A 24,369-nucleotide genomic window follows, 5' to 3' on the forward strand; every position below is an offset into this window, starting at 1 on the left:
GTCAGGGAAAAGCCGCCGAGGAGGGGACAGGGCGGTGCCCGGTGTGTTTTACCTTAGCGGTGGTTGAGCTTGGAGGATATATTTCCTTTTTTTAAAGCAAGATAAAATAAACGTTTCTGTCGCGTTTTCGTGTCTCGAAAGAAGGCAAAACCATCGGGGCGGCGGCTGCTTGTGCTCAGCGCCCGAACCTTGTTTCGCTTGATAGCCCGGCTGACCTGCAGTCCTCACAAAGCCTTTATGAGTATTTTGGTCGTACTTTGTGGATTTCATGATGCCTCGTTCATTAATAAAACCGGTCAGCCCAATAAATTCTGCTTCTTTTTATTTTTTCCTTTCTTTTTTTTTTCTTTTTTTGGGGGAAGTCGTTGCTGTTGTTCGAATACCCTAGAAAAGAGTGGATGTGACCGTTTGGTGAATTAACTAATTCGCTGCATAGACGGAGCAGGGGGCTGTAATGGGCATGCTGCAACGTGTGCAAAATGGGGCAAAAAGCGTTCTAAAACGTATTCATTCCTGTGTAGCATGTTAAGTCAGAGCCATGCAGGAATACTTCTCTGAGACCACGTCCTTTTCAATGAGCTCTGGTTTTATTGGTACACCCACTTGACCAGCTGAGTATTTTTTTGTCATGTTGACACCTGCAGCAGCATGCAAACATGGGGGTCGAACACTAAGATGAAGAACAAGGAGGGTCAGTTCGGGACAAAGCTCCTCCTTGCACAAGCTCTTCTGCAGGGTTTTTCCTTTTTTTTTTTTTTTTTTTTAAATTTGGTGACTGGTTCAGTGACACAGAACCAGAGGCTTTTTTATTTTTTTTTTCCCTCCGAACAGCTAATCAGAACAGCCCTGCCTGATAAATTTATTCTTCTGCTCTTGTTGTCAGCCTTTGCCAAGCTCTTATATGAGCCTTATTCATAGGTGAGGACTTGTCAAGGTTTCTCTGATGGCTGAAACAAACCTAGTATGATTCACAAGTCACTTATTTGTATTATTTTCCTCTGAATCCTCATCTGTTTACGTCCTTAAAATCCAAAAGCCACAAAAAGCAGAGACGATATCCCAAGGACTCACTAGTGTTAAGAAGAATAAAGTAATGCCCTCTTGTGTCTTACATACAGTCCTCTAAATCACCCTTGAAAGTCACTTATTTCCATTGTCACCTGTCATGCTGTTGGTTCATATTCTGCATCTGGTGCTCTAAAATCTCCAGATGTGCAAGTTTGTGGGTTTTTGTTGTTTTTTTTTTTGTTCGTTTTTCTGCAAAACTGCAGCCAGGCTTGTTGTTCACTGCTTTAGCATTTTCCCCTCTCCCTTTTATTTTGACCTTTAACTAATGCATGACACCTTTTTACCTGATTGGTTTCCGACCATTTTTCCAGCTAATCAAGACCTTGAATTTCAGCCTATTCTCAGAAGTGCTGATAGCTCTCCCAGGGTGTGTTTTCTCATGTTTATTAAGAAAAAAGTGCCTGCTTCTGCATTCAAATTACTGACTGAAAAAGCAGCAAACAGTACTACATCAAATTCTTGCAGACCTCATTTGATCAGCCTTCCCACTTTTTCATTTTCAGCATCTACTAGAGTTTGATTTTAGTCAACTTAAGAGTAATTCTACCCAGACTCGATTTCCATGGCGTGCTTAAAATAAGTACAGAGAGGCTATTGCTCCACGTGCACTCAAATTCTGTATTTCCCTACTTTTTTTTTTCCATACTGACTATGTCAGTTATCCTGGCAAAGGCAGCAGATGATTGTTTTCATGTGGTTTGTTGGGAAATTCACAGTGGCAGTCTCTTACTTCCCCAGTGACCGCTAGGACCTTGTATTTATAAAAATATTTCCCATTTTTGTTCATCGGGACAGTGGTACCCCTCCTGCCTTTGTAAGCATTTAAGAATGGTTCAAAACCTAGGAGGCCAATGCCCTTGGTCATCTCAGGTAAATCTCAAGAGGCTGCATCAACTTGATGATCTCAGAGGCCTTTTCCAAATTTAATTCTATGGTTCCGTGTCATGACTGTGCTTGAACCTGCTGCGGTTCCATCCTCCCTCCTCCCTTTCACACCCCAACGTCTCTTCAGTGTTAATCCTGCATAACTCGTCCACTGTGATGAGATTTTTCTTCCCTTGGTTAGCTGGTCAGCTCCACATGTTGCAAACTTTGATTCACATTACAATAATGCAGATGTGTTAGCATAACCAAGACAGTAACTGAATATGACCACATTGTTAAATATATCTGTATTGGACATCAATTAGCTCAGTTTTGAACCGACACAGATAGACTGCTCACTGCAACTGAAGGTAGGAGGGCATCAGGGGCTTTTGCTGTCTCCAACTCTTCAGAACGAAGGTTCACACTCAAATAAGCAACTTGAAAAAGTCAAAGTTCTGCCCTTAGCAAACAAGTCAGTGTTTTCTTTTTAAAAGAAGCTTTTTAAGAAGACAAGGCACAGACAGAAGTACTAGATTAGACACACCAACTTCAGATGTGACCACCATCTGACATACCTCCAACTCCTGACATTCCACCTCCGCTCTGCGAACCAGCACGTTCCCGGGGTTTCTTACGTTACCTGGAAACCTGCTCCCGTGCACCAGGCTGCTTTGCACAATCGTAAGAAGCTGTTGCAAGGAATTACGGTAAGAGTTGTTTCTGAATTTTTTCCCTTTCCCAGATTATCAGAAACTGCACTTTAGTGAGAGGAGCATGTTAAGAAGTACATCTTAAAAGCTCATGGAAGCACTGTCCACAGAAGCGATAAAACACAAATTTCCCTAGTAACTTCTTCAAACATTTTCCAGTAATTTCTTAAAACATTCAAATGCCATTAAAAAAAACCCCATACACACACAACAAATCCAGTTCACCACACTTTTATTTTGCTATGTTCTGTACAATGTACAGCATTCTGTCCAGTCTTCTAGAAAGTGATCAATTATATTTTTCTTTTCCCTCCTGCAGAAGCGTTCGTATGGATCTATTTATTTTCTCTACTTATGCAGCCAGTGTACATTTCACTGCTAAGATGTGTTTTTTGTTTAAATAATTTCACCACTATCTGAACTCATTTTAGCAAGAATTATAACGACGTGCTACAGTGTTTGAAGTTTTTTTTAACAATTCATTTGCTGATCCCCATAAAAAAGAAAAGAAGGCAAAAAAGGCTACCACAGCAGAAAGTAGTATAAGGTTAGCCTTAATGATTTATGAACACAGAAGTATCTAACACCTAAAACATTCATAAATACGTACCTGATTCTTGTGTGTTAAGTTCTTTATGAAATGCATGTGGAGTGCTTAGCTATCAGAAAATAGATTTATTTCTCATGTTTATTTTTACTAGCTTACTGCTACTGATGAGTATTTCATTACAGATTCCAGAAGGCATTTAGGAATGAAATATAATGTCATCCTGAATTGTTACTATAGCAGCAATAACTATCTTCAAGAATAAGCAAACATAAATGCTGCTACAATTATGTTTCTCTTTAAGTGGAACAGTTACTAGCTAAATCTCACCTTCTTCCAAAACTTCTTTTTTTGTCGCAGCCCTGAAAAAAACGTGAAATAGTATTCTGATGTTAACTTTCCCTGCAAGCTTCAAGTGCATCTCCTCTGTATACACCGCAGGTTCCAGTTCTCCAGTTGCTAATGCACATTAAAACATCTACCTGCAGAATCCAACTGTGTAATGCAGATTTATTAAAGCAGTTTTCATCTTAAACTACGAAACCACATTATTGCTTCTCAGAGAACTCTACTTGCAGGTTTGGTTAGAGGTTTTGTGCTTTGTTGTTTTTTTTTAATTTCTGACAGTGACCAGAGATCAGATTCCTCTTCACTTGCACACGTCCCATTAACAGCCTATGCGAAATTTCAGACATCAAGGAGTGATTAAATTCCGGAGCCAAAAGCAAGAGATTATATGGCAGATCTTGGAAAAGTGTATAGAACAGGGATGCTGACTTGAATAATCTGTATCTATGTTCAGACCAATAATACTGGCAAACTTTATTATATTTTAACCACTACAGCTTCTCTGCAGTGGATGACTGTGTATGCATTGCAGACTTAAAATCCACCTGATGGAAATTTGGCTCCAGCACATTCCAGCGTAACTGGTATCCTACTACCCAAAATTTTACAATCCTGTCCTTAGAAATGGAAATTCCAACTGAGTTCTAATGACTAATACTCTGCATTTTTGCAACCAGCTTAATATTCCATAAGTACAGTTAGTACTTAGGTACTATCCTTCCCATGTATACCCAAGTGCTACAGAATTATAGCCTGTAAAAACCCTAGATTTGTTGGCAGGATAGTTACATAAAATGCTTTTGGCTTTCTTACACAATGTACAAATTATCTGAGGATCTTTGCTTTCAACAGCTGTTATAAGACAACTGTAACACCTGAAATACAGCATGATATTACAAGTTCAGAATGTTTCCATATTCTCAGTTACAGTAAATCTAGCTTGCTTTCATTTACTTACTTTGACTAAGCCACTTGTCAATCGCATTCTCATATTTTTTTGGTTCCTTTAACCAGTCTTGATGCCACCTAAGGTTGGCAATAACATCAGAGTAATTCTGACCCAAACTTTCTTTCCAACTGATAAACTGCTTTTTGTTATACTCGTGAACAGAAGAAGAAACCTTTGGGTAGTCTACTACAGAGCGGAGCATTTTGTCCAAGGAATGTGCAATTACTGGGAATTTTATAGCAACGTTTGTTAGCTCGTCTGGGTCGTCAGAAAGGTCTGCAACAAACAAAAAGCCAGTTACACAGCCAGTTTGCGTTTTAAGTAAATTAATCGGTTGGGACATAAAAGTTGTAACGTACCAAACAGTTGTGGAAGCACTGAACGGCCGTCGGAGTAGGCAATGTATTTCCACTTGCCCGTTCGAAGCATGTATGTGGAAGAATTCACATTGCACCCGTGGAACTCACTCAGCACCCACGAGGGACGAGGCCTTCGAGGGGACACTTCGTTTTCAGCTTTTCCATGTAGCAGTGGTATAAGAGAATATCCACTGAGGTTCTGTGGGGCAGGAATTCTCGCAATGTCTGAGCAAAGATACGCAAAGTCAAAAAAGGCTACTGCAGTCGCTGTGATTAAAAAAGCCTGACATAGTGCTTGAACATAAATGCTATTACAATAAGGACACTTGCATTCCTAATTATTCTCCTTGTAGAACACAGGAACAGAAAAATACACAAATATTAAAAAAAAACCCCAGAAACCATCCTTAAGGAACTGTCCAAGGTCGGCAGCCCTCCATCCTGATCTGCAGCAGAAACAACTATGTCTAAGTCGATTTTTAATGGGTGATAAAACACATCATGGTAGTCTCCAGTGATAACTGGGTGCTTTAAATTTTTTTTTAATCATGGTTTTATGCCCTTCCTTCTGCTCTGACCGCTTCAGGTAGGAGAAAAAGATTGTCACAGCTTGAAAGGACACTAACAGGTCCATATCCAACATGAGTCAGCAGCGTGGCCAAGAAGACCAGTGGCATCCTGGCTTGTATTAGAAATAGTGTGACCAGCAGGAGTAGGGAGGTGATTGTCCCCCTGTACTGGGCACTGGTGATGCCACACCTTGAGTGTCGTGTCCAGTTTTGGCCACCTCAAGGGGCTGGCGCGAGTGCAGAGGAGGGTGACGAAGCTGAGGAAGGTCCTGGAGAATAAATCTTACGAAAAATGATTGAAGGAGCTGGGTAAGTTTGAAGAGGAGGCTGAGGGGAGATCTCTTCACTCTACAACTGCCTGAAAGGACATAGAGAGGTTGGTGCTGGTCTCTTCTCACGGGTAATTAGTGATAGAACAAGAGGGAACGGCTTCAGACTGCAACAGGGGAAATTAGGAAAAACTTTTTCCCAGGAAGAGTGGTCAGAGATTGGCACAGGCTGCCCAGGGAGGTGGTGGAGTCCCCATCCCTGGAGGTGTTTAAAGGTCGATGAGATGCGGTGTTGGGGAGATGGTTTAGGCGTGAGCTTTGCAGAGTAGGGTTTGTAGTTGGACTCAATGATCCCAGGGGTCTTTTCCAACCTGAACGATTCTATGACTCTATGCTTCTATATCCCTGCAGTTCTTCCTCTGGTAAATAAAAAGGCCAGCATTTGAGGAAGCATTAGAAAGACCTGTAACATGTAAACCCAGTAGCTTCCAGTGTGTGGGCTAAAAATTCAAACACATACTAGATTTGAACAAATGAAAAACAGACATGGGCCTTCGATGACCCTAAACCAGTAATGCTCTTAATTGCAACAATCTGAATGCCTAATTATTCTGCATTCTTCACACATAAAGAACGCTCTAGCCTGGCACCTTCCTTAGCTTCTGCTGTTCCGACAAACATACTTGCATCCAGAGCAGCAAAGCCTGCACTGTCTGCAGGAAAGGTTATGCTACAACCTGTTGAAAACCTGAAGGGCTGCTGTGCTCCTGGCTGGATTACCCGTGTCACACAGATTCTGCTGGAATCAAAACATCTGTACCACACTGGCCACAGGGCACACCTAATCTCGAAGTCAGTAGAGGATGAAGTATTAAGAAAAGCATTAGAATGGCATCTTAAGAGAGATTATTGCCCTGAGACAACACGAAGCACAAGGATTACATTTATCATGGAAAAAAGAGTTGAAATCTGTTTCCTCACTAATCACCAGCAGCATGCAGCCTGAAGACACAAGAGGCAACAGAGACGATTCTTCACATTTTCACATTCATCTTGGCTTACTTGTCTTTTCTGACATTCAGATTTTACAGGAAAGGGGAAGTGCCAGAACAGAAGGAAAGGATTTACAAACACGAAGTTCTGGGAAATAAAAAAAAAAAGAAGGAAAACAACAAGAAGAAAGAATGTTAAACCGCCTGACCAATTATGTTATGTGGGGAAAAGGCACAAAGAAGAAAAAATGAGATTTTTTAAACTCTTCATACATGATGCCACAACTTACATAAGAACCATATCTAATATAGATTACTTGTATATATAAAAGTTTTATATCAGAATTTGGAAGAGGAAGCTACTAAGATTATAACTTATTTTAAGCTCAGTAAGTTTTGAGAAGAGATAGGCAGATAAATACTTTTGTTCTGTTTTTAGAAAATCAGCTAAAAACAATACAGAAGAGGATTGTTCACTGGATATTACTGCTACAAGTATAGTATATCTACTGTCTCACATTCTCCAAGCAACTGTAGTGTACAAATGACACTTCTTAAAGAGCAAGCTTTGAAGACTGCATTGAAAAGAATATTTCACGGACTAGTAGCCTAAAAGATCCCAGATAAAGCCTCAAACAGCGACTTCACCTAATGTTTAGTTCCAATGAGATTCACCTCCTGCATGACCTTTCATGATCACAGGTAACTGTACAGAAATTCACTCTTAAAAGCGATTTCCATTTGTAAGAAATTTGATATCAGTCCTTTTTGTTTGATTCTCTGCTCCACAACGAGTGTTTCCACATCCAAGAAGGTAAGAATATATATCCATGGTCAGATCTTACTACCTTGCCTAGATCAACTGCACATTTCCTATACAAAACCTTTATCACATTTTTCCCATATGACTCTTCACAAGGGATATTCCTTTGAAAAGTTAAGGAACCTGCCATACTTTTCTGTTAAATCTCATTTCTGGATGCATTTACTCTGTAATTTCTACAGTAAACTATTAGGTATGAAGACCAGTAAGTATTACTTATATCTAAAAAGCATCTAACTGTGTTTTATCAGCTTTTTTTTTTTTTGTAACAAGTAACACTATATATAATAATTCACGTAATTGTGCTGATAACAGTAATACGGAACATCATCAGCTCCTTTACTTAATTTTTACATCTGTTTTTTGCATTTGTATTAAGTCTGTATGTATGCTCCACAGATAAACTTATCTCCTGTTGTGTTACCACATTGTGTCACAAAGTGGAGACATAATTCTGACTAGTACAAATGCATCACAGTAGCTATTAACTGGGGAAAAAATATTTGAAATTACTTAACTCACCAAGCATAGTAGGATATATATCCACGAGAGACACCAAATTTGGTATTTGCTGCTGCTGTTTTACACCTGGCCCCATAACTAAAAGAGGAACATGGGAACTTCCTTCATACATGCTCATTTTATAGAACTGTCGGTGCTCCATAGCAAGTTCTCCATGATCTGCAGTGAATATAACTATTGTGTCTTTGAGAAGCCCAGTATCTCTTAGAGCTGAAATAATCTCACCTGCAATAAGAAAAAGATACTGAAAAGAATACATCCAAACTATACATGCTTCCAACTTCTGTACCACAAGATACCACAGCAAACCCTCGGAGATTCTAGTTGGAGGGCTGGAAACTCCTCTCTCTGCCACAGGAGGCAGAGCATGAGGTGTTGGGCCCAGAATAATGTACAGTCATCACTGAGCTGCAGGGGTCTAGAGCACTGAAAAAGAACCGTCATCAATTTCAAAAGGCAAAGATGTGCCACAAGACAAGCTGCATTTTCACTGTCGTCACTTTTGTTTAATTTCTAGCATAACTAATAATAGTTATTCCAACAGCAGTAAAATAGGTCAGCAGAAGCCCTGACACGAGATTTAGGGGTGAAGGACTCCTCTTAACAGCACCCACCTCACACAGTCAGCGAAGTTTCTCCCTCCTGTGCCTACATCCCCACAGCAGCCCCTTGCACAAACATTCGTGTAACAAAGACAGCGCTGAGACCAAGGAAGCTGGCAATGAAGCAAAGCACTTATGCATCTTTAACATTAAAACACTAAGATCATTCTTGCTTAAACAGGCTAGTTAAAAAGTTATGTTACCCAACTAAACTCCAGTGCAGTTACTTAGCAACTCCTGCATTCCCTGAAACAGTTAGGCTCCTGTTGATCTCTCTACTTTCATAAAATGTGGAAGAGTAATTCTGTGTATTTTAAATTACTTTATCATTCTAGTATTGCTAAAAAGATTATTTATTAATGAATTTCGTATTAGAAGGCAAGGAAACTATTCTTCCTTCAGACCCTTGCTAAATCGAGGAATTAAATACTGTAAATGAAGACCAATTTGCAATAAAATTTTCATGTATACAGACCTTAGTGCAAACTAGGAAGAATTCTGAATGCCTAATTACTTCTTTTTTTCTTCTTATTTTAGTATACCACGCTGCTAAGGGAGATTTCAACGGTAATCTTATTGTTCTATCCCTAACAGCTGTCATCCATCTTATGCATTTGATATCAATCTCCAAGGAAACTGCTTATGCCCTAGAATTTATCTTTCCTCTAAGCTCTGTCTGTACCCTTCACAAATGCTTCCACTATTTCAGTCAGCATTTAATCAAAGAGTATTTAGCTCCTCTAGTACATGGGTCAAGCATCGTTTTGCTGCAGCTACTGGGCTTTTACAGGGTCTCTGGCTGGTGGTTGTGAATACTTTTCAAAGTGCTCTGAAATGTCTTTGCAATCATCTTAAAAGCTATCCAGTCATTTATCCTATAGACTGATGAAGCAACATCCACATGACTTACTTCCAGATCTTAACTGTGCTGTGGGTTTTTTTTTTTCCAGAAGACCAGGCCTATCAGCATTTTCTTAAGAAAATCAGAACTGCATAATGAAACATTACCTACCTAGCATGGCATCTGTTTCTGCACACATGGCATAATAAAATGCTCTAATATTTCTCACTTCTTGCTTTGTAAACTCCCCTGTGCAGTTCTTGGTGTAAGATGAGTAATAGTCTACCGGATGCATCTCTGAAAGAGAAGACCACTTGGGAATTTTAATAGCTTCGTAAGTTACCTAAAAATAAGAGGAAATTAACATTACTTTAGCAACTGAATTAAACATTTTTTTTTTAAAAAAACCCTCAGATTTAATTTAGAACACTTTAGCATAAATTCACAGTTCTTAATTTGTGGTCCAGGAAACACCAGAGGCTTACCCGTTATATGGTGCTGCTACCTCCTCTATACTTCCCCTCTGCTTCCATAGGTACCAAGTCATTTTGAAAAGAGCTATAAAAATTACCTAGAAACTACGGCTAGGAGCCAGAAATATGTGCTTTAGCAGCTGACATCTTTTTTTCAAGAGAGATACTGCACAACAGTCTTCTAGAACTGTGCTCTGCAGTAAGTATAAAAGTACCAGCACACTGTCTCATTAACTATAGGATAACCATAGACTGAACGGATCAAAAAGATGAGGTGTTATGTGAACCTACAGAACACCATGGAAATAAATTGATTTAGCCTGGGAAGGTCTCCAGGGCAGTGGATAAAAAGTCTTGACATCCCAATAAAAAGAATGCACTACATTAGCCCAATTTTCTAATACTTTTCTACATGGTTTTACAGCTGTCCATACATTTTGTTATAAAGAAGTGTAAGATCCGTCTGAGACGAAAAAGTAGGAGCCAACCAATGAAAAGTGATGCTGGATTTGTATATTCAAACAGCCATGCTGACAGATACTGTGTGCTGCAGTACCAGCGTTAGAGCCTGGAAGTTTGACACACACATTTAGCCTGAGGTGTCGTAACTGCTGCATTTAACAGTTAATTACTTCTGTATTGTAGACTTAAAAATTATCTGTTGAGTTATCTAGTAGATATTTTAAGCCACCTAAACAGTTGGTAAGACACCAGGAGTTGAAGTGCCCATAGGGATGAAGCTTTGTAAAAGTCAAACAGAAACCTCAAAACTTGAGTTTCCTTAGGCCCTGTAGAAGACAGCCTGCAAGAAGAAATCGTGGAAGATTAAAATAATAGCAGATGATTGCTTCAGTCGCCTTCAGATCACTGAAGGTCCGTGGCTACATAAAGTCATATTTTAGACTTCTCAAATGGTTCTTATTAGTTGCTTAATATGTAACGGAAGCAAAATGTGTTCCTCTGTATTCGTTTGAAGACTAAAGCCTTTACCACAGGACTACAACCTGATTTTAAGGATTCACAGTGTCATAGTCCATTTGTCTGTCTGTCCTAATTCATAGCTAGACAAGAAGCCTTGTGCCCTGAAAAAGTGCCACCTTGTGCAAAATACAGGAGACCATCTGCTTAGCAACACAGGGTTTCATAAACATACTGTGTTGATACTCTGTTCTATATTAGCTTCCCAGTAAACATATAATGTAATTCAAATTCTTGATTTGTGCACTCAAACTTCATGAGATTGATCTCTGTAATTTTCAGACTGCTTCTTCCACAGCTGAAACACAGATACGTTCCAGAAGAATCAGCTGATGATCAATAAATGGTAATAAGTGGTTCACATAATCACGTATGTGTATGTAGTGGTGGATGGGATCTCAGCAAACTACAGAGTTTAAGTACTCTAACTGGGTTAAGGATGACAAAAATTTGCCAGACATGTTTTAATTCTGTCTGTGACTTGAAAAAAAGATACCCCTACTTCCCAAGACATGTCTAACCTAGCAATTAGCACCTAGAAAGTTCTAAATTCTCGTATTTTTGTTGAACCTAAAGAGATTTTGCAGTTTCCCCGGAGAAAAGAATAAGTTACATAAACTGCATTTTTTAAAAAATAACCATAAAGTCTTTTCAAACCTAATTCTCAGTTCTTCAGCTGCAGAGAATCTTAACACAGTGAAAGCAGTTGTGACTACATTTTTATGACAGATAATGGCACCTGGAGGTCACATAAGATACAGAGAAAAAAAACCAAACAAAACCTACATTTTTTGGAATGGAGCACTATCTGTTAGCTTTCTACATATGGACATAATGAGACTTTTCTGCACTCTAAAACCAATGAAAACCTACAGTAGCATGGAAAGCAGTAAACAGAAAAGAAAGACTTCTGCTATTTCCCATTATACGTTCATATTGTAGGAAAACTGGAGAGCGAGTGATAACATACAGCATCACTTATAACAACCACAATACAGAATGCTAAAATAATGAAGTTCAGACTGCTACTGAAAAAAAAATTGCAGCGAAGTATAGCAACCATTTGATTCTCCATTTAATGTGTTTCTAGCCACTGAACTCCAAATTTCTTTATTGATTTAGTAACTACAAACCCTCTCCTACACCAGTTATTCTTCACTTCTGTTTGTTTAGATTTAAAACAGAAATCTAACATCTCATCCCAGTACTATCTCACTGTGTACAGAAATATCAAAACCAGGTCTAACTTGAAAAATCATGCTAGGAATTAAATACAGTTCGTAATAAGTAGAGTTATAAATAAACATATCTAAATTTCATCTTTGCATACCTTTTCAAGCCAATAGGGAGATGTTAAAAATGTAGAGGCTCCAAAATTTTCTCCCGCATAGGGAGATGGATATGGGTGTGGCAAATTTAGTCCCAAGTAAAGAACAAATGGCTGAGTAAGGTTAATGGCTTCTTCCTTTATCCAATTCACTGCTTTATCAGTATTCTGCCAGTCTTTTTCCATCACTCTCACATGCTTCATATCACCAGTAAGATTCACCATGGGTCTGCCTTCTTGCCGGAGCAGAAAGTCAACATCCCTAGTCCAAGCTTCCACACGGTTACTGAAAATATATGCACAGAATACATACTCAGTGAAGAACGTTTTCTTCACTATTCTTCCAAGTCAAGAGAATTAAGAATTCCTGAAGGACCTCCCCTATACTCATAGCTGCAATCTATTTGCAATTTCTACATAAAGGAGATTTGTGACTCAATTGATCAATAGCTGTTGTGCATCTATTTTATACTCAAAGATTTAGCCATTTTTTTTCTGCTTCTGAATCTTCATATTTATCATAACTTCATGTCCGAATGGTTCTTCTCACATCTAAAAAATAAAATTTAGAAATAGCATCTCCACCTTATTGACACTGCTCCCCATTCTGGCATGGATTCACAAACTGCTTACCTGGTGAAGAGCGCCTTTGATTTTTGTTACTTGAAAAAGTCCTCTGGAGAATAACTTGTCTGGAGAGGTTGTCTTTAGAAGCAATGTTCTGGTTTTGGATTATACTATCATAACATTTTGAAACACTTATCGCTTATGACAAAAATCTGTAAGAGTGTTTTATCTTGTACAATTTTGATATAGTTGATAAGTGTCATCAAAAAAGGGAGTATCAGAGAAGGGTGTACAGAATGCAAGAAGGGGGAAAAAAAGACAACACTTCAATGATAAAATATTTTTCAAACAGATTTTCTAACATCATGACAATTGTTGCCTCTCTAAAACACTGAGAAATCTGAGCTGCCGATGTCCTCAATTCTTTGCCAAAGGGAATGACACCACAACTGCCATGTAAAAGGTTTGGGAGGAAACAGTCCATTTACGACCTTGACTGATGTTGATTTTGTTCATGGCAATTTCAGTGTAACCAAGGAAAGGATAAAAGAAAATATGAAACTGTTTGAACATGTATTGTCATCAAAACGCAGCATTATTATTGTTTAAAGAGCATGTAACCAGCTTTGTCACCACAGGAATTTTACCAGTGCACTTTTAATCTTTAGAAAAAAACTATTCAGAATTATCTGTAACTTTTTTTTTTATTGTTTTAACTTCTTGTTTAGGCTCATATTTTCAAGGTAAATTGGCTTAAACAAATTACTTTAACAAATTAGGTAGCTAGATGGTCTATACAGGATGTACATTTCATAAACATTAAAATGAAATGACAGTAAGGGGGTGAGTTGGCGGGTCAAATAGCATCTGGTGTCCTAACAGTGACTTATACAGAAAACATTATTATGTAGGCCACAGGCCAGTCCAGCTATCCAGACAGATTGAGGTTAGGATCAAGTAAAAAACCAAACAAACTAATAAACAAAATACCCCTCCCCAAACTGAACAAAACCCCAAACCACCAACCCCCCCTAAAAAACCCACTTCAGACCTTTTCCACATTCTGAAGCAACAAAGATGTTTTGAGACATCCATGAGGAAAATTGATCCTCAGGCAGAAGAGGAGAAAAAGATAGGTCAGAACAAGATTCCTCAAAAAGTCAAGTGGAGAGTTGAAAAAGGGGGAAATACAAAATTCAAATCTTGAATTTAAAAGGCAAGAGCAATAACTTGACAGATAATTATTCAAAAGCTTCAGAAATTAGTCTTAATTTTCAAGACTTTCAGTGAGAATGAAGGGGGATCTCAAAGCCAGGTTGGACGGGGCTTGGAGCAACCTGCTCTGCTGAGAGGGGTCCCTGGCCAGGGCACCGGGGCGCAACTGGGTGGGCTTCAAGGTCCCTGCCAACCCGAGCCATCCTGTGATTCTGAGATTCTATATTTCCTTTGCTAGCAGACAGTACTCCAGGGACTAAAATACATGCAGTGAAAAAACAAGACGATAAATAAAGGATGGGAGTACAGCTACGCAACACAGAAGATAAAGCTTAACAAACTAACACCATCCTTAAATCAAGTGAAGGTAATTACATGACAGTCAGTAACTAAATCTATTTTAAATTGTAAGTGGAGAAGGCCACCCACACTCGAAAGGACAGACATGTGTCTCTTTGACCTGAAGCAGAGGCTTGTAATTGTTTTTTCCTGGGGGAAAAAAAAAAATCAAGAATAATCCAGAACAATGCAGTCTTCAGAAAAAAGACTAGAGGTTGGACGCCCATCTGTACCTAGTTAGATGCTAAGTTACTAAGAACTGCAGACAGAGACAAGACAGATGGATCAGTAGTAAACAGATATGTACACTGTCTGGTAAATGAAGTAAACATGAAGTTTTTGCTGCGAGTCTGTATTTGAATAATCTTTTACTTCCAGTGTAGAATTGGTATATGAGAAAAGGGGAAAAAGTGCCTTCTTTTGTTTTTGACAGTTTTACTACTATGGCTGTATTCTGAAGTGGGTACAATTTATAATGTCTTTTGGAGATGAAAAGCAGTGTGCATGTGCAACACACTATTAACTACTAATATGACCTCTGAATGTCTGATTGGTCATTTTAGTGAGGGAAGTAAGGAAATTTTAAGTCACTCAAACCTGTTGAATATCGAAGAAGAAGCTACTCTTTATTATTATTTCAGCAACAAACATCATTATTAATCAGGGAGATAGTGCTTCTTCATAAAAACTATACTAAAGGAAGAAACTGTATTTTGTCCCAATTGCCCAGACACATTTTTCTTAATATTTCTGAATATAATGCAGTTAGTCTCTAAATGTTTTAGTATTTTTCACAAATTGCTGTAATTCTAGTAACGTTTTTTTTTTGGTAAAGAAAGCTTTGCAGCATAGGAAGTACAGATGCACTGGGTTTGCATGGCAAGGGTTTGGTAGCAGGGGAAGCTATGGGGTGGTTTTTGTGAGAAGCCAGCAGAAGCTTCCTCCAGGTGAAGAGAGCCCAGGCCAGCCAGCTCCAAGATGGACCCAGCACTGGCCAAGGCCCCGATCGTCACCACTAGTCCTGGTGCCTCTGGAATAACGTTCTGCAGAAGCGGGGAAAAAGTTCCTCTGGAATTTTAGCTAGAGGAGTGAGAACACGCGAGAGAAACTCCCCTGCAGGCACCCAGGTCAGTGAAGAAGGAGGGGGAGGAGGTGCTGCAGGTGCTGGAGCAGATGCCACCTGTGGAGCACAGAGGCCCTTGGTCGAGCTGACGGCCACCCGCAGCCCGCGCTGGACCCCATGCTGGACGCCTGAGGGAGGCTGTGACCCGTGGGAAGTCCGCGCTGGAGCAGCTCCTGGCAGGACCCAATGGAGAGAGGAGCCCGTGCTGGAGCAGGGTTGCTGGCAGGACCTGGGACCCTGTGAGGGACCCACGCTGGAGCTGTTCGGGAAGAATTGTCTCCCGTGGGAAGGACTCGCGTTGGAGAAGGTCAGGGAGGATGATCTCCTGCAGGAGGGAGCCCAGGCTGGAGCAGGGGAAGAGGGTGAGGAGCCCTCCCACTGAGGAGGAGGGAGTGGTGGGAGGAACTGACCACAGCCCCCATTCCCCGACCCCCTGAGCCGCTGGGAGGGAGAAGGTGGAGAAGATTGGGAGTGAAACTAAGCCTGGGGAGAAGGGAGGGCTGAGGAGAAGGTATTTTAAGATTTGGGTCAATTTTTCATTGCCCTACACTGATTTTGATTGGTAATAAATTAATTTTCCCAAGTTGAGTCTGTTTTTCCCATGACAGTAATTGGTGAATGATTTCTCCCTACCCTCATGTCAACCGATGAGCATTTTCAGTACCTTTTCTCCACTTTGTCCAGCTGAGGAGGACGACAACAGAGTGGCTTTGGTGGGCAGCGGGCATCCAGCCTGGGTCATCCCACCACAACAACACAAGTCTGTGAAAACACAGCCTTCAAAAAACTAAAACCACCTCATGTTTTGTGATGATGGATTTAATATTCAAGTATTATCAAACATCTTTCTTTGTTCTGCTTTTTCTACACTGCTAGTGTAATTAAGCCAGGAAGTCTCAAGACAAGACAAAAATGATTTATAAATTTCAATCAAAAATAGCTTTCATTTACAAGGAGCAAAACCAGACTCTTGATATTCATCTTCCAGCTACAGGTTTGCTTCTGCATAACATTGCAGGACAGAACCCTGCTAGGTTACTAACACAATTTCTTTCAAGTTAAAGCTACTACTGTTTCTATCAGAGACAGAAACCACTTGATTTATTCACATCTGCCCACTTAACAGTGGGAGAATCTATTCGATTACCTTACTGAATGATGTCCAGAGGTGTAGTCCAGTTTCCCATACTTCTGGGTGCGGTATCCATGCTTCTCCATGAGATCCATCCACGTTACGTAATCTGGATTTAGACCTTTGAAGTTATTCCAAGATTCTGTTAAATGAGTGAAAAGACCACTCCACATAGCTGAGACAAAAAAAGAAGAGAGATGCATTTTTTTATGTATAAGTGTAAGCTGAATATACTTGAGAAGGGATCAACCGTCTCATTATTTTAAAGGTAAAAACTCCACATTGTGATCCAATAACAAAATTTTACTCTCCCAAATCTTATTTTAATTATTAACATGAGTAGTAACATTTACCAAAAAAAAAATCCCAAGAATCCCAGAAGGCAGACCCACATTTGCATGTGCTATGCAATCATTAAATCAAGGTTTTCTGTAGATCAGTAAATATTCTTTTTGATTGCAGAAAGAAAATGCCATGGTAGTACAGATCCTGATGAAACAGTCATGTATTCACATGTGTTCCAGGGTATTATCTCCCTTACTTCAGTTAGATTTTAATGGGACTTTATGTTTGTGGAGGGAATTAGAGTGTATTATTTTCATAAATACTATATGCCCTCTCTTTTATCCTTTTTAGGTACTCTACTTCACCACCAGCTGTAGAAACAAAGTGGTTTCAATAAAGAACAGGCCAAGAAGAAATGACACCAAGGGAAGAGCTGCAAAGGAACCACACAGAAAGTTATTAGCCAATTCCTGTTTGTTTGTAGCTTGTCAGGAATAATTCCCTCTTTCCAGTACTAATTTAAAGTAAAAGGGAGTCCTGAAACAAAACAAAGCTGTTCTCTAGGCAATGGAAATATTCTGTAAGCACGAACAAGTGCGTCAACCTCAACCCCACACCACAGCAATACTCCTACTTTCCCAGGCCCAAAGTCCTCCTTTCCCACCGTATCTTTTCGCATCATCCTTGACACCTCCAAAATAAATGTTGCCTGGGTTGCTGTAGGTCTCTGAACTACTGGTTAAAAAAAAGATAGCCTGTTGGTTCATGATGCTGTTGACAGACCAGCTAAGATGCTAAACAGAACCCATGAACTGTTGAATTCATTAACTCATCACACAGCCTCTTCCTCATAGGGAGCGCTAGCTGCTATTTTCACAGAATTTCTTAAACAGCCTGGCACAAGTTTGCTGTTCTCAGCAACAAAGACTGGCTGGAAGACTCAAAAATCAAGAAAAAGAAAACAAGACTGATGATGCGTTCATGCAACCTCACCCACTTATGACCCTGAGAGACAGAAAAGAGGACTAGGTTATCAACAAACAGAATATCAAACACTAACACTAAATTTGACAGTGTGTGCCTGCTGCAGTCAAGACTGGTTGCTTCTTCTATTATTATGTTATTATCTTTCTTAATGCTTGAGAGAAAGTGGGATCTTCCTTTCTGCTACAGATGGAATTTCATTTGCATCATCTCTGGAGAGTCTTTGCCACAACTTGAAGGCCTAGAAAAGTTTTAAGATGTAAGTTTTGGTTAAATACAGCTTCCTTCCAACTTCCCAGCAAATCCTACAAGCGTGACATTAAACATAGGACAATAATTGCTGTAAGTAAAGAAAAATACTGAAGTATTCAGTTAAAGCTACTGAAAGGTACTTTATGTCTTTAACAGTGTTTGGAATGTCATAATAAAACAGTGCTAACAGCCACTGATGCATTCACCTGTTACTATTTAATACTTTTTCCTGAGAACAGGAAAGAATATTATATTAGTAACTTTGTAGAGGTAAGGGACAGTAATTCTGAACACAGTTTCAGCACTGGAGCAGACAAACTGACAATTTCTCTACAAATACTGGAGATCTTTAAAAGCCACCAGTTCTTCAGCAGACTTTGCAAAAAGATTTGAAACCGCATGCATAGCTGGAGTAAGGAGAACAACACATCAAAACAAAAAAGGAAGAAGCACAAGAAATACAAGAAAAGAAAAACAAATTGAACATGAGAATACCACATAAATTCAGGCACAAATGAAAAAAAAAGTCTCATTGAAAAAAACTCCAACAAATCCTCCAAACTTCAATAATCTGAAACTTCCCATCATTACCACCTATTTAAACAGACGCGTGCAAGCATTTATCTGACATTTTGCTTGATCCTACCTGCCCGTGAAGGACAACAAATTGGAGAATTCGTATAGGCATTGAGGAAGACAGTGCCATATCTTTTCATAAAATTTATGAAAGGCAATTTCACAGTCTGATTTCCTGGATAAAATGTCAAGCGTCCATCCTGCAATCAGAGAAAAACAGTATGTAAGCAGCTGTGTTACTTCATAAATTTGTTACCTGGAACTTGTATTCCTCAATTCTTGTATTACACAATTACTTGATTACTGCCAGTTTTACTCAGGTATGGAAAAAAAAGTGTCAAGAAGCTTTATTTAGATCAATATAAAATGGATTACTTATGGAAAAGAGTAATAATAAAGAAAACTGGACTTTTTCCACAGTAAAATTACTTCCTTTTGAGCACTGCACATATTCTAAGCTCCAATTCTTCCACGAGTAGGGTCCTACCACGACACATTCAAGAGGGCTCGATATGGTGGAAGACGAAAAGTAGTCAGCCTGAATCCTGGAGCAGATCTGTACACCGGCATGTATTTCTTTGAGAGGAGAACTGATCCCTCATCCTTTTCCTCTTTTAAATGGTTCACCCACATCACATCTCTGTGAATTTATTTTAAACTATGAACTGCAAAAGTGATCAACGAGCTGAAGGAAGGCTGTTCCTCCACTGAAATGCCATTTGTAGTGGTTCCCTTTTGACACTTTTTTGACCCTTCGCTTTATCTATTTCTTTAGCTAGATTTTTAAAAAGGTAACTTTAAAAAGACTTAAGAATTCAAGTTGGTACTTTTACTGTACAACACTATGACGATGTGAAAACAGTTTTCAAGCAGACCGCGCTGTTTTGGGTCACTGTTTTTTCCTGCCACTTGTACGGCTTTCCCTGGTGCAGCACAATGGCTCGGTTCAGCCCCAGCCTTACCGGTCAGCTCTTTGGTAGGAGACTGTTGACAGTCAAACTCCAGTTACAAATTCACCAGCTACTGGCTCACTTGTTCCAAAGACAACAGACAAATTACCACATCAGCCTCTGCATCATAAACGCCAGCACGCAAATACTTACCTCTAATCCTTATGTGGGCATTAGACCACGCTACCAAGTTACTTTAAATTATTTTTATTCAGTGTAAATAGTTCCTATACAAGAAACCACAGCAAACAGCTGGTGTGTGATCACTTGCAACGCAGCAGTAATTTATACCCAGACACAGCCTACTGGCATCAGGCCTACAAAAAAAACGCTTCCCATACCATACACTGAGCAAGCCTCACTTGGTACAAAGGGTTCTTAGTGTCTGCTCAATGCCATTACATGACACTGAGTACAAAACTGCACTGTGGCTTTTACTGTACTTTGTTACGTGAGAAATCTCGGAAACAATAATCTAGTGATCTACTACCTCTTCAACAGAAAATATTGAACTGAATGACCACTGTGCTCCTGTTGAATCATAAACAAAAATCATAAGATATAAATGAATTATAGGAGTTACTTTCTCTTACTATTGCTTGAGTATTTTTAGTCAACTAGTAAAAACTCCATGAGTGCTTCAGATACAGACCTTTTATTGTCTACTTCAAAATGTAAAGAACATGTATAGTTTTAAGCGACGGAGGACCAAGCCCACACCATCTGTGAAATTTCACCTTTAAATAATGGTACATATGAAACAGGTGCACTCACTTCTCAGGCATCTGAGTCATAGTGAAAACTCCAAAGGATGGCAGAAAATACTATTAGATTAGAACAAAACAGACAGATGGAGGTATGAGTTCTGAGAACAGCTGGCCTGTACACTTCTTAATTAAGAAAATGCATTTTTTGAAAGACTGTACTTGTTTTGAAAATAACTGTTTGAAATAAACATTGTATTTATTTAACATAATATCCTCCTTTATGAAAAACAAGACAAGCTTAAATGGAAAGGATAAGTGTTTCTTTCTGTCTCCAGCTTCTGAAGAATACAGATCAGACAATGCTACCTATCAGTTTTTACCTATTTTCTTCCTATCAATGCCATTCTATGCTGTTTCTGCACGTTAGCAGTTATGTTTCTGCATATTCACATTTAGTTTTTACTAGTTGAATTTTCTGGAATGATTTGTGAGAGGACAAAATTAAAAAACAAAACCAAAAATAAATGAGAGCAAACCTGAAGAATTTAAAGTCTGTGTTACTAGTGCTTCCATTACACGATTCCCCAGGGGTAGGCACTAATTGTAAAAAATCAAAATTTACAAGAAATACTGCACATAATTAAGAGTTTGCAAGGTTTTCTGCAGGGAGTGGAGTTAAGCACAGCACAACTGTTCTCCACATTAGGAAACATTTCTTATAAATTACTGAAATATGTTAAGATTACGATCATGCTGTCATTGTTTAAAATATTTTAAGCTTACAGCATGAGCACTTCACTACCTCTCTAGCCACCCAGCCACCATTCACAGAATGGTCACCTCATTCTGTACACTACTACAAATGGCAACTAGAACAAGCATTTGGTAGGACAAGCTAGAAATAAAGCGGTGATCTACAATACGAACTTGAACTGCAGGCTGCAAGTGCTCTTTAGAAAGCACGTGATGGACATGTCACCCTGTCAACAACAAATTCATGAGTTTCTTCAATAAAGGTATCATTTCTTTGAACATCTGGAGACAAGAGTTCAGTCTTTGATACTGGACAGACAGGCAACATTTCTATTCAGTGAAAAAAGTAAAGGTGAGAAGGTGGAAGCTCTACAGCTATTTCTGGAAATCCACTCTCCGAGAACTGTGCAGGACTTACAGTTCTGAAGCAACATGTAATTATTTGGAGTAAAACAAGCAAGCTCATTTCACGCAGGGACCTGAGCTGCACTGCAAGGAAGGTCCGTCTCCACTCAGGAAACCTCAAGTGGCAATTTAGGAGGTGAATCGTCTGCCAGCACATTCCACCAGCAAGCCCTGCGAGAAGCACGGTGCTTTATGTGACACAGCAGGGGAGAATCAGCTGTTCAGGCAAGAGGTTGCTGCTCTAGAGGCCAAACGAAGTCTAGCACCACTGAGAAGGAATTTTTTGTCACGCTTGACAAAACAGGTGTGAGTCTTTCACAGGGAGCATCACCCATAACAAAGGCAGGCGCACTTTCTCATGAAAGTCCGAGCCTTTAACAGCCTGCAGGACTCAAGTTTGGTGTGGAGTTTTTTGCTGTTCCCCCCTCCCCCCCACCCCGAAAACTGTTAGTTTCAATAGTAACTAACCCCTCCTGTTCTGTGCTACCAATGTAATCAAAATGATTAATCTACCTCTGCCTTTCAATCTGTCTATAAAAAACTTACACAGCACAACACATCCTTCTTCTACACAAACACTACACAAAACACTACACAAACAGGACGCTTTCCAGAAACAGCACCTTTTTCTTAACTGTTTTTTTATGAGCATCTCAAAAACCTGGGGTTTTGTGTTACACTTATGTAAGGGCTATCTCACTAATTCCATGAGAATCTTCCTGTTTACAGGACAACATATGGAAGCTTTACTAAGATTTATCTGCAGCTTTTGCTAGCATCTGGAGACAAACTGGCCACTGATGAACTCTCAGGACCGAAATCATTATAAATTTCACATTTTATTGGTAAATAACACTTTTAATAAAAGCTGAAAATTTGGAGAAAAATTCCCGCTTACAAAACATGCATTATCTTGGAATGTTAAGAGAGATGTTATCCTCAAAATAAAAACAGAGAACGGAGTCAGAGTAAGGAAAATAAATCCAGAGATATTGCTTTAACATCACAGCAAACATATGTTGTAAGAAAGGGTTTGAAAGAGGGCATTACATGTTTACCAAATACTTAGGAAGAATTCATCCCAAGAATGACAGGCAACAGGCAAGAAGTCAGCTGCTCTGACCTGTGCAGTCAAGGATGGAATATCTGAAATGACTGGGAGCCAAGTGTTGATTTCTCAGCAGTGAATGGAAGTGATGAGATGTGATAAGTCCTTGGAAGTGATACAATGGACCTTTTGTTTCATTTAACAGGAAGAAGAGCTCAGATAAGACAGAGAAACTGAGGCCTTAATTTTCCTCAGAGTAAATCTTTCATAAAAGCATTTCTAGTTTGCTGCGTGGGTAGATAGAAGCATGGCAAGAAAAGGGTGAAAATATGCTGTCTTTTGCTGCAAGCAAGTAAATACACTTAGTATTTGTGACTGAAAAACATTAAATCTTGTCTACCCACCTGTACGTTAAAACAAATGTATGAACCACTGTAATAAAGCCACTAGAAATTTATTAAAATATACCTACTGATTCTTTTATCCTTTTAGCTGTAGATATTCATCTGACAATTTGATTGCAATATTTGTTATACCCAACAAAAATCTGAGTAAGTTAACATACGACGCTCAACAGCTTAACTCACAGAATCACAAGTCATCTGTGATTACAGGAATTCTCCATCCCATCTGCTGTGGAAACAACGTTCTTAGGATTTACAGTGGCAAGAATAACGAGGTTTAATTACCTTCCTTTCCTTTCTGCTTTTCAAGCTAACAGGAAGGCATTTGTTTTACACACCAGGTCAGTTCTGTTAATCGCTGCCCTGCCCCACAGCCCTGCTGACATGCCTCCCTCCATCCCAACTCGCTATGACAAGCTGTAAGGGACCACAGCTGGCTGTGGGAACTGACACACTGCAATCTACGGCTTGGAATGCACCTGACGAAAGTACGAAACACGCTCCTGCGTAGAAAGATCAGTTTGGTCTAGAATACGTGAGTTACCTAATGTCTCACTGACATGGGAGGCTTGCCCTTATTGTCCCAAGCACTCCGTGTGATGTACTTGTCCTTTTGAGCTTTCTGAATCTTATGTTCTGGTGAAGGATTTACAGGCTCTCTTGGGGTTTTTTTGTACATGCAGACAACGTCTTCTCACTTGCAAGAATCTCATGTTTAAGGAATCTTATGTTAAAAGAAACACTTTAGAGGATTATCCTGAGCTGTCCTGGGATGGCAGCTAACCAAAGAAGCTTCTTACCAAGAACAAACCTCCTCTTTGCCAGTAGCTCACGTGGAATACATCCTTTCAGTGAAAGTGGGTCTGGGGTACTACGTGAAACAAATAACAGAGACCCCAAGACAGCCAAACCTTCCAGGAAGTGCAATGAGGCCAAAGAGATTGCTGTGTCAGCCTAATGTAACCTTATGCACTAGTTAGGTGGAATTTGTGTTATTTTTGTACCGTAAATACCAGTGCCTTTTGGAAGTTCTCACTGAGCACCCTATGAAGACTAAAGCAACGTCTCCTCCCTCAATAACGGTCTCCTGAGTTTCAAGAGCTCGATTATTGGCAACAAGCGGCGACGGTGAAGAATAAAAAAATCCCCACCCTTGTTTTCGCAGGCCTGCCTTTGTATCGTGGGGCAGAGCCAAGGGAACACTCCTCACTCACCTCTCCTCCGACCTCCGGGTCACGCCGGGACACCGCGAAGTACCACTGCCCCACAGCTCTCCCTCCCTCCCTCCTTCCCGCGGCTGCCCACCCCTTCTCCTTTCCCCTCCGATGCTCCCACCCCGCCCCGGACACTCACCAAGGAGTCGCAGGCCACCAGCACCATGCTGG

At 39.8% G+C, this 24,369-nt stretch overlaps 1 protein-coding gene across 1 annotated transcript; it reads right to left on the reverse strand.

Annotated features, from left to right (window-relative positions):
• Window positions 1-2,510: 2,510 nt before the first annotated feature.
• Window positions 2,511-24,364, reverse strand: ARSK (arylsulfatase family, member K; the record flags this gene model as incomplete). Its single annotated transcript, XM_009868844.1, has 10 exons — window positions 2,511-2,624; window positions 3,523-3,554; window positions 4,499-4,765; window positions 4,849-5,073; window positions 8,024-8,248; window positions 9,638-9,809; window positions 12,248-12,530; window positions 16,636-16,795; window positions 18,788-18,917; window positions 24,338-24,364. Coding segments are annotated over 10 exons (1,635 nt in total), but the record flags the coding sequence as incomplete, so codon positions are not given.
• Window positions 24,365-24,369: the final 5 nt, after the last annotated feature.

Source organism: Apaloderma vittatum, unplaced genomic scaffold (genome assembly GCF_000703405.1).
Source record: "Apaloderma vittatum isolate BGI_N311 unplaced genomic scaffold, ASM70340v1 scaffold21014, whole genome shotgun sequence".
NCBI lineage: Eukaryota > Metazoa > Chordata > Aves > Trogoniformes > Trogonidae > Apaloderma > Apaloderma vittatum.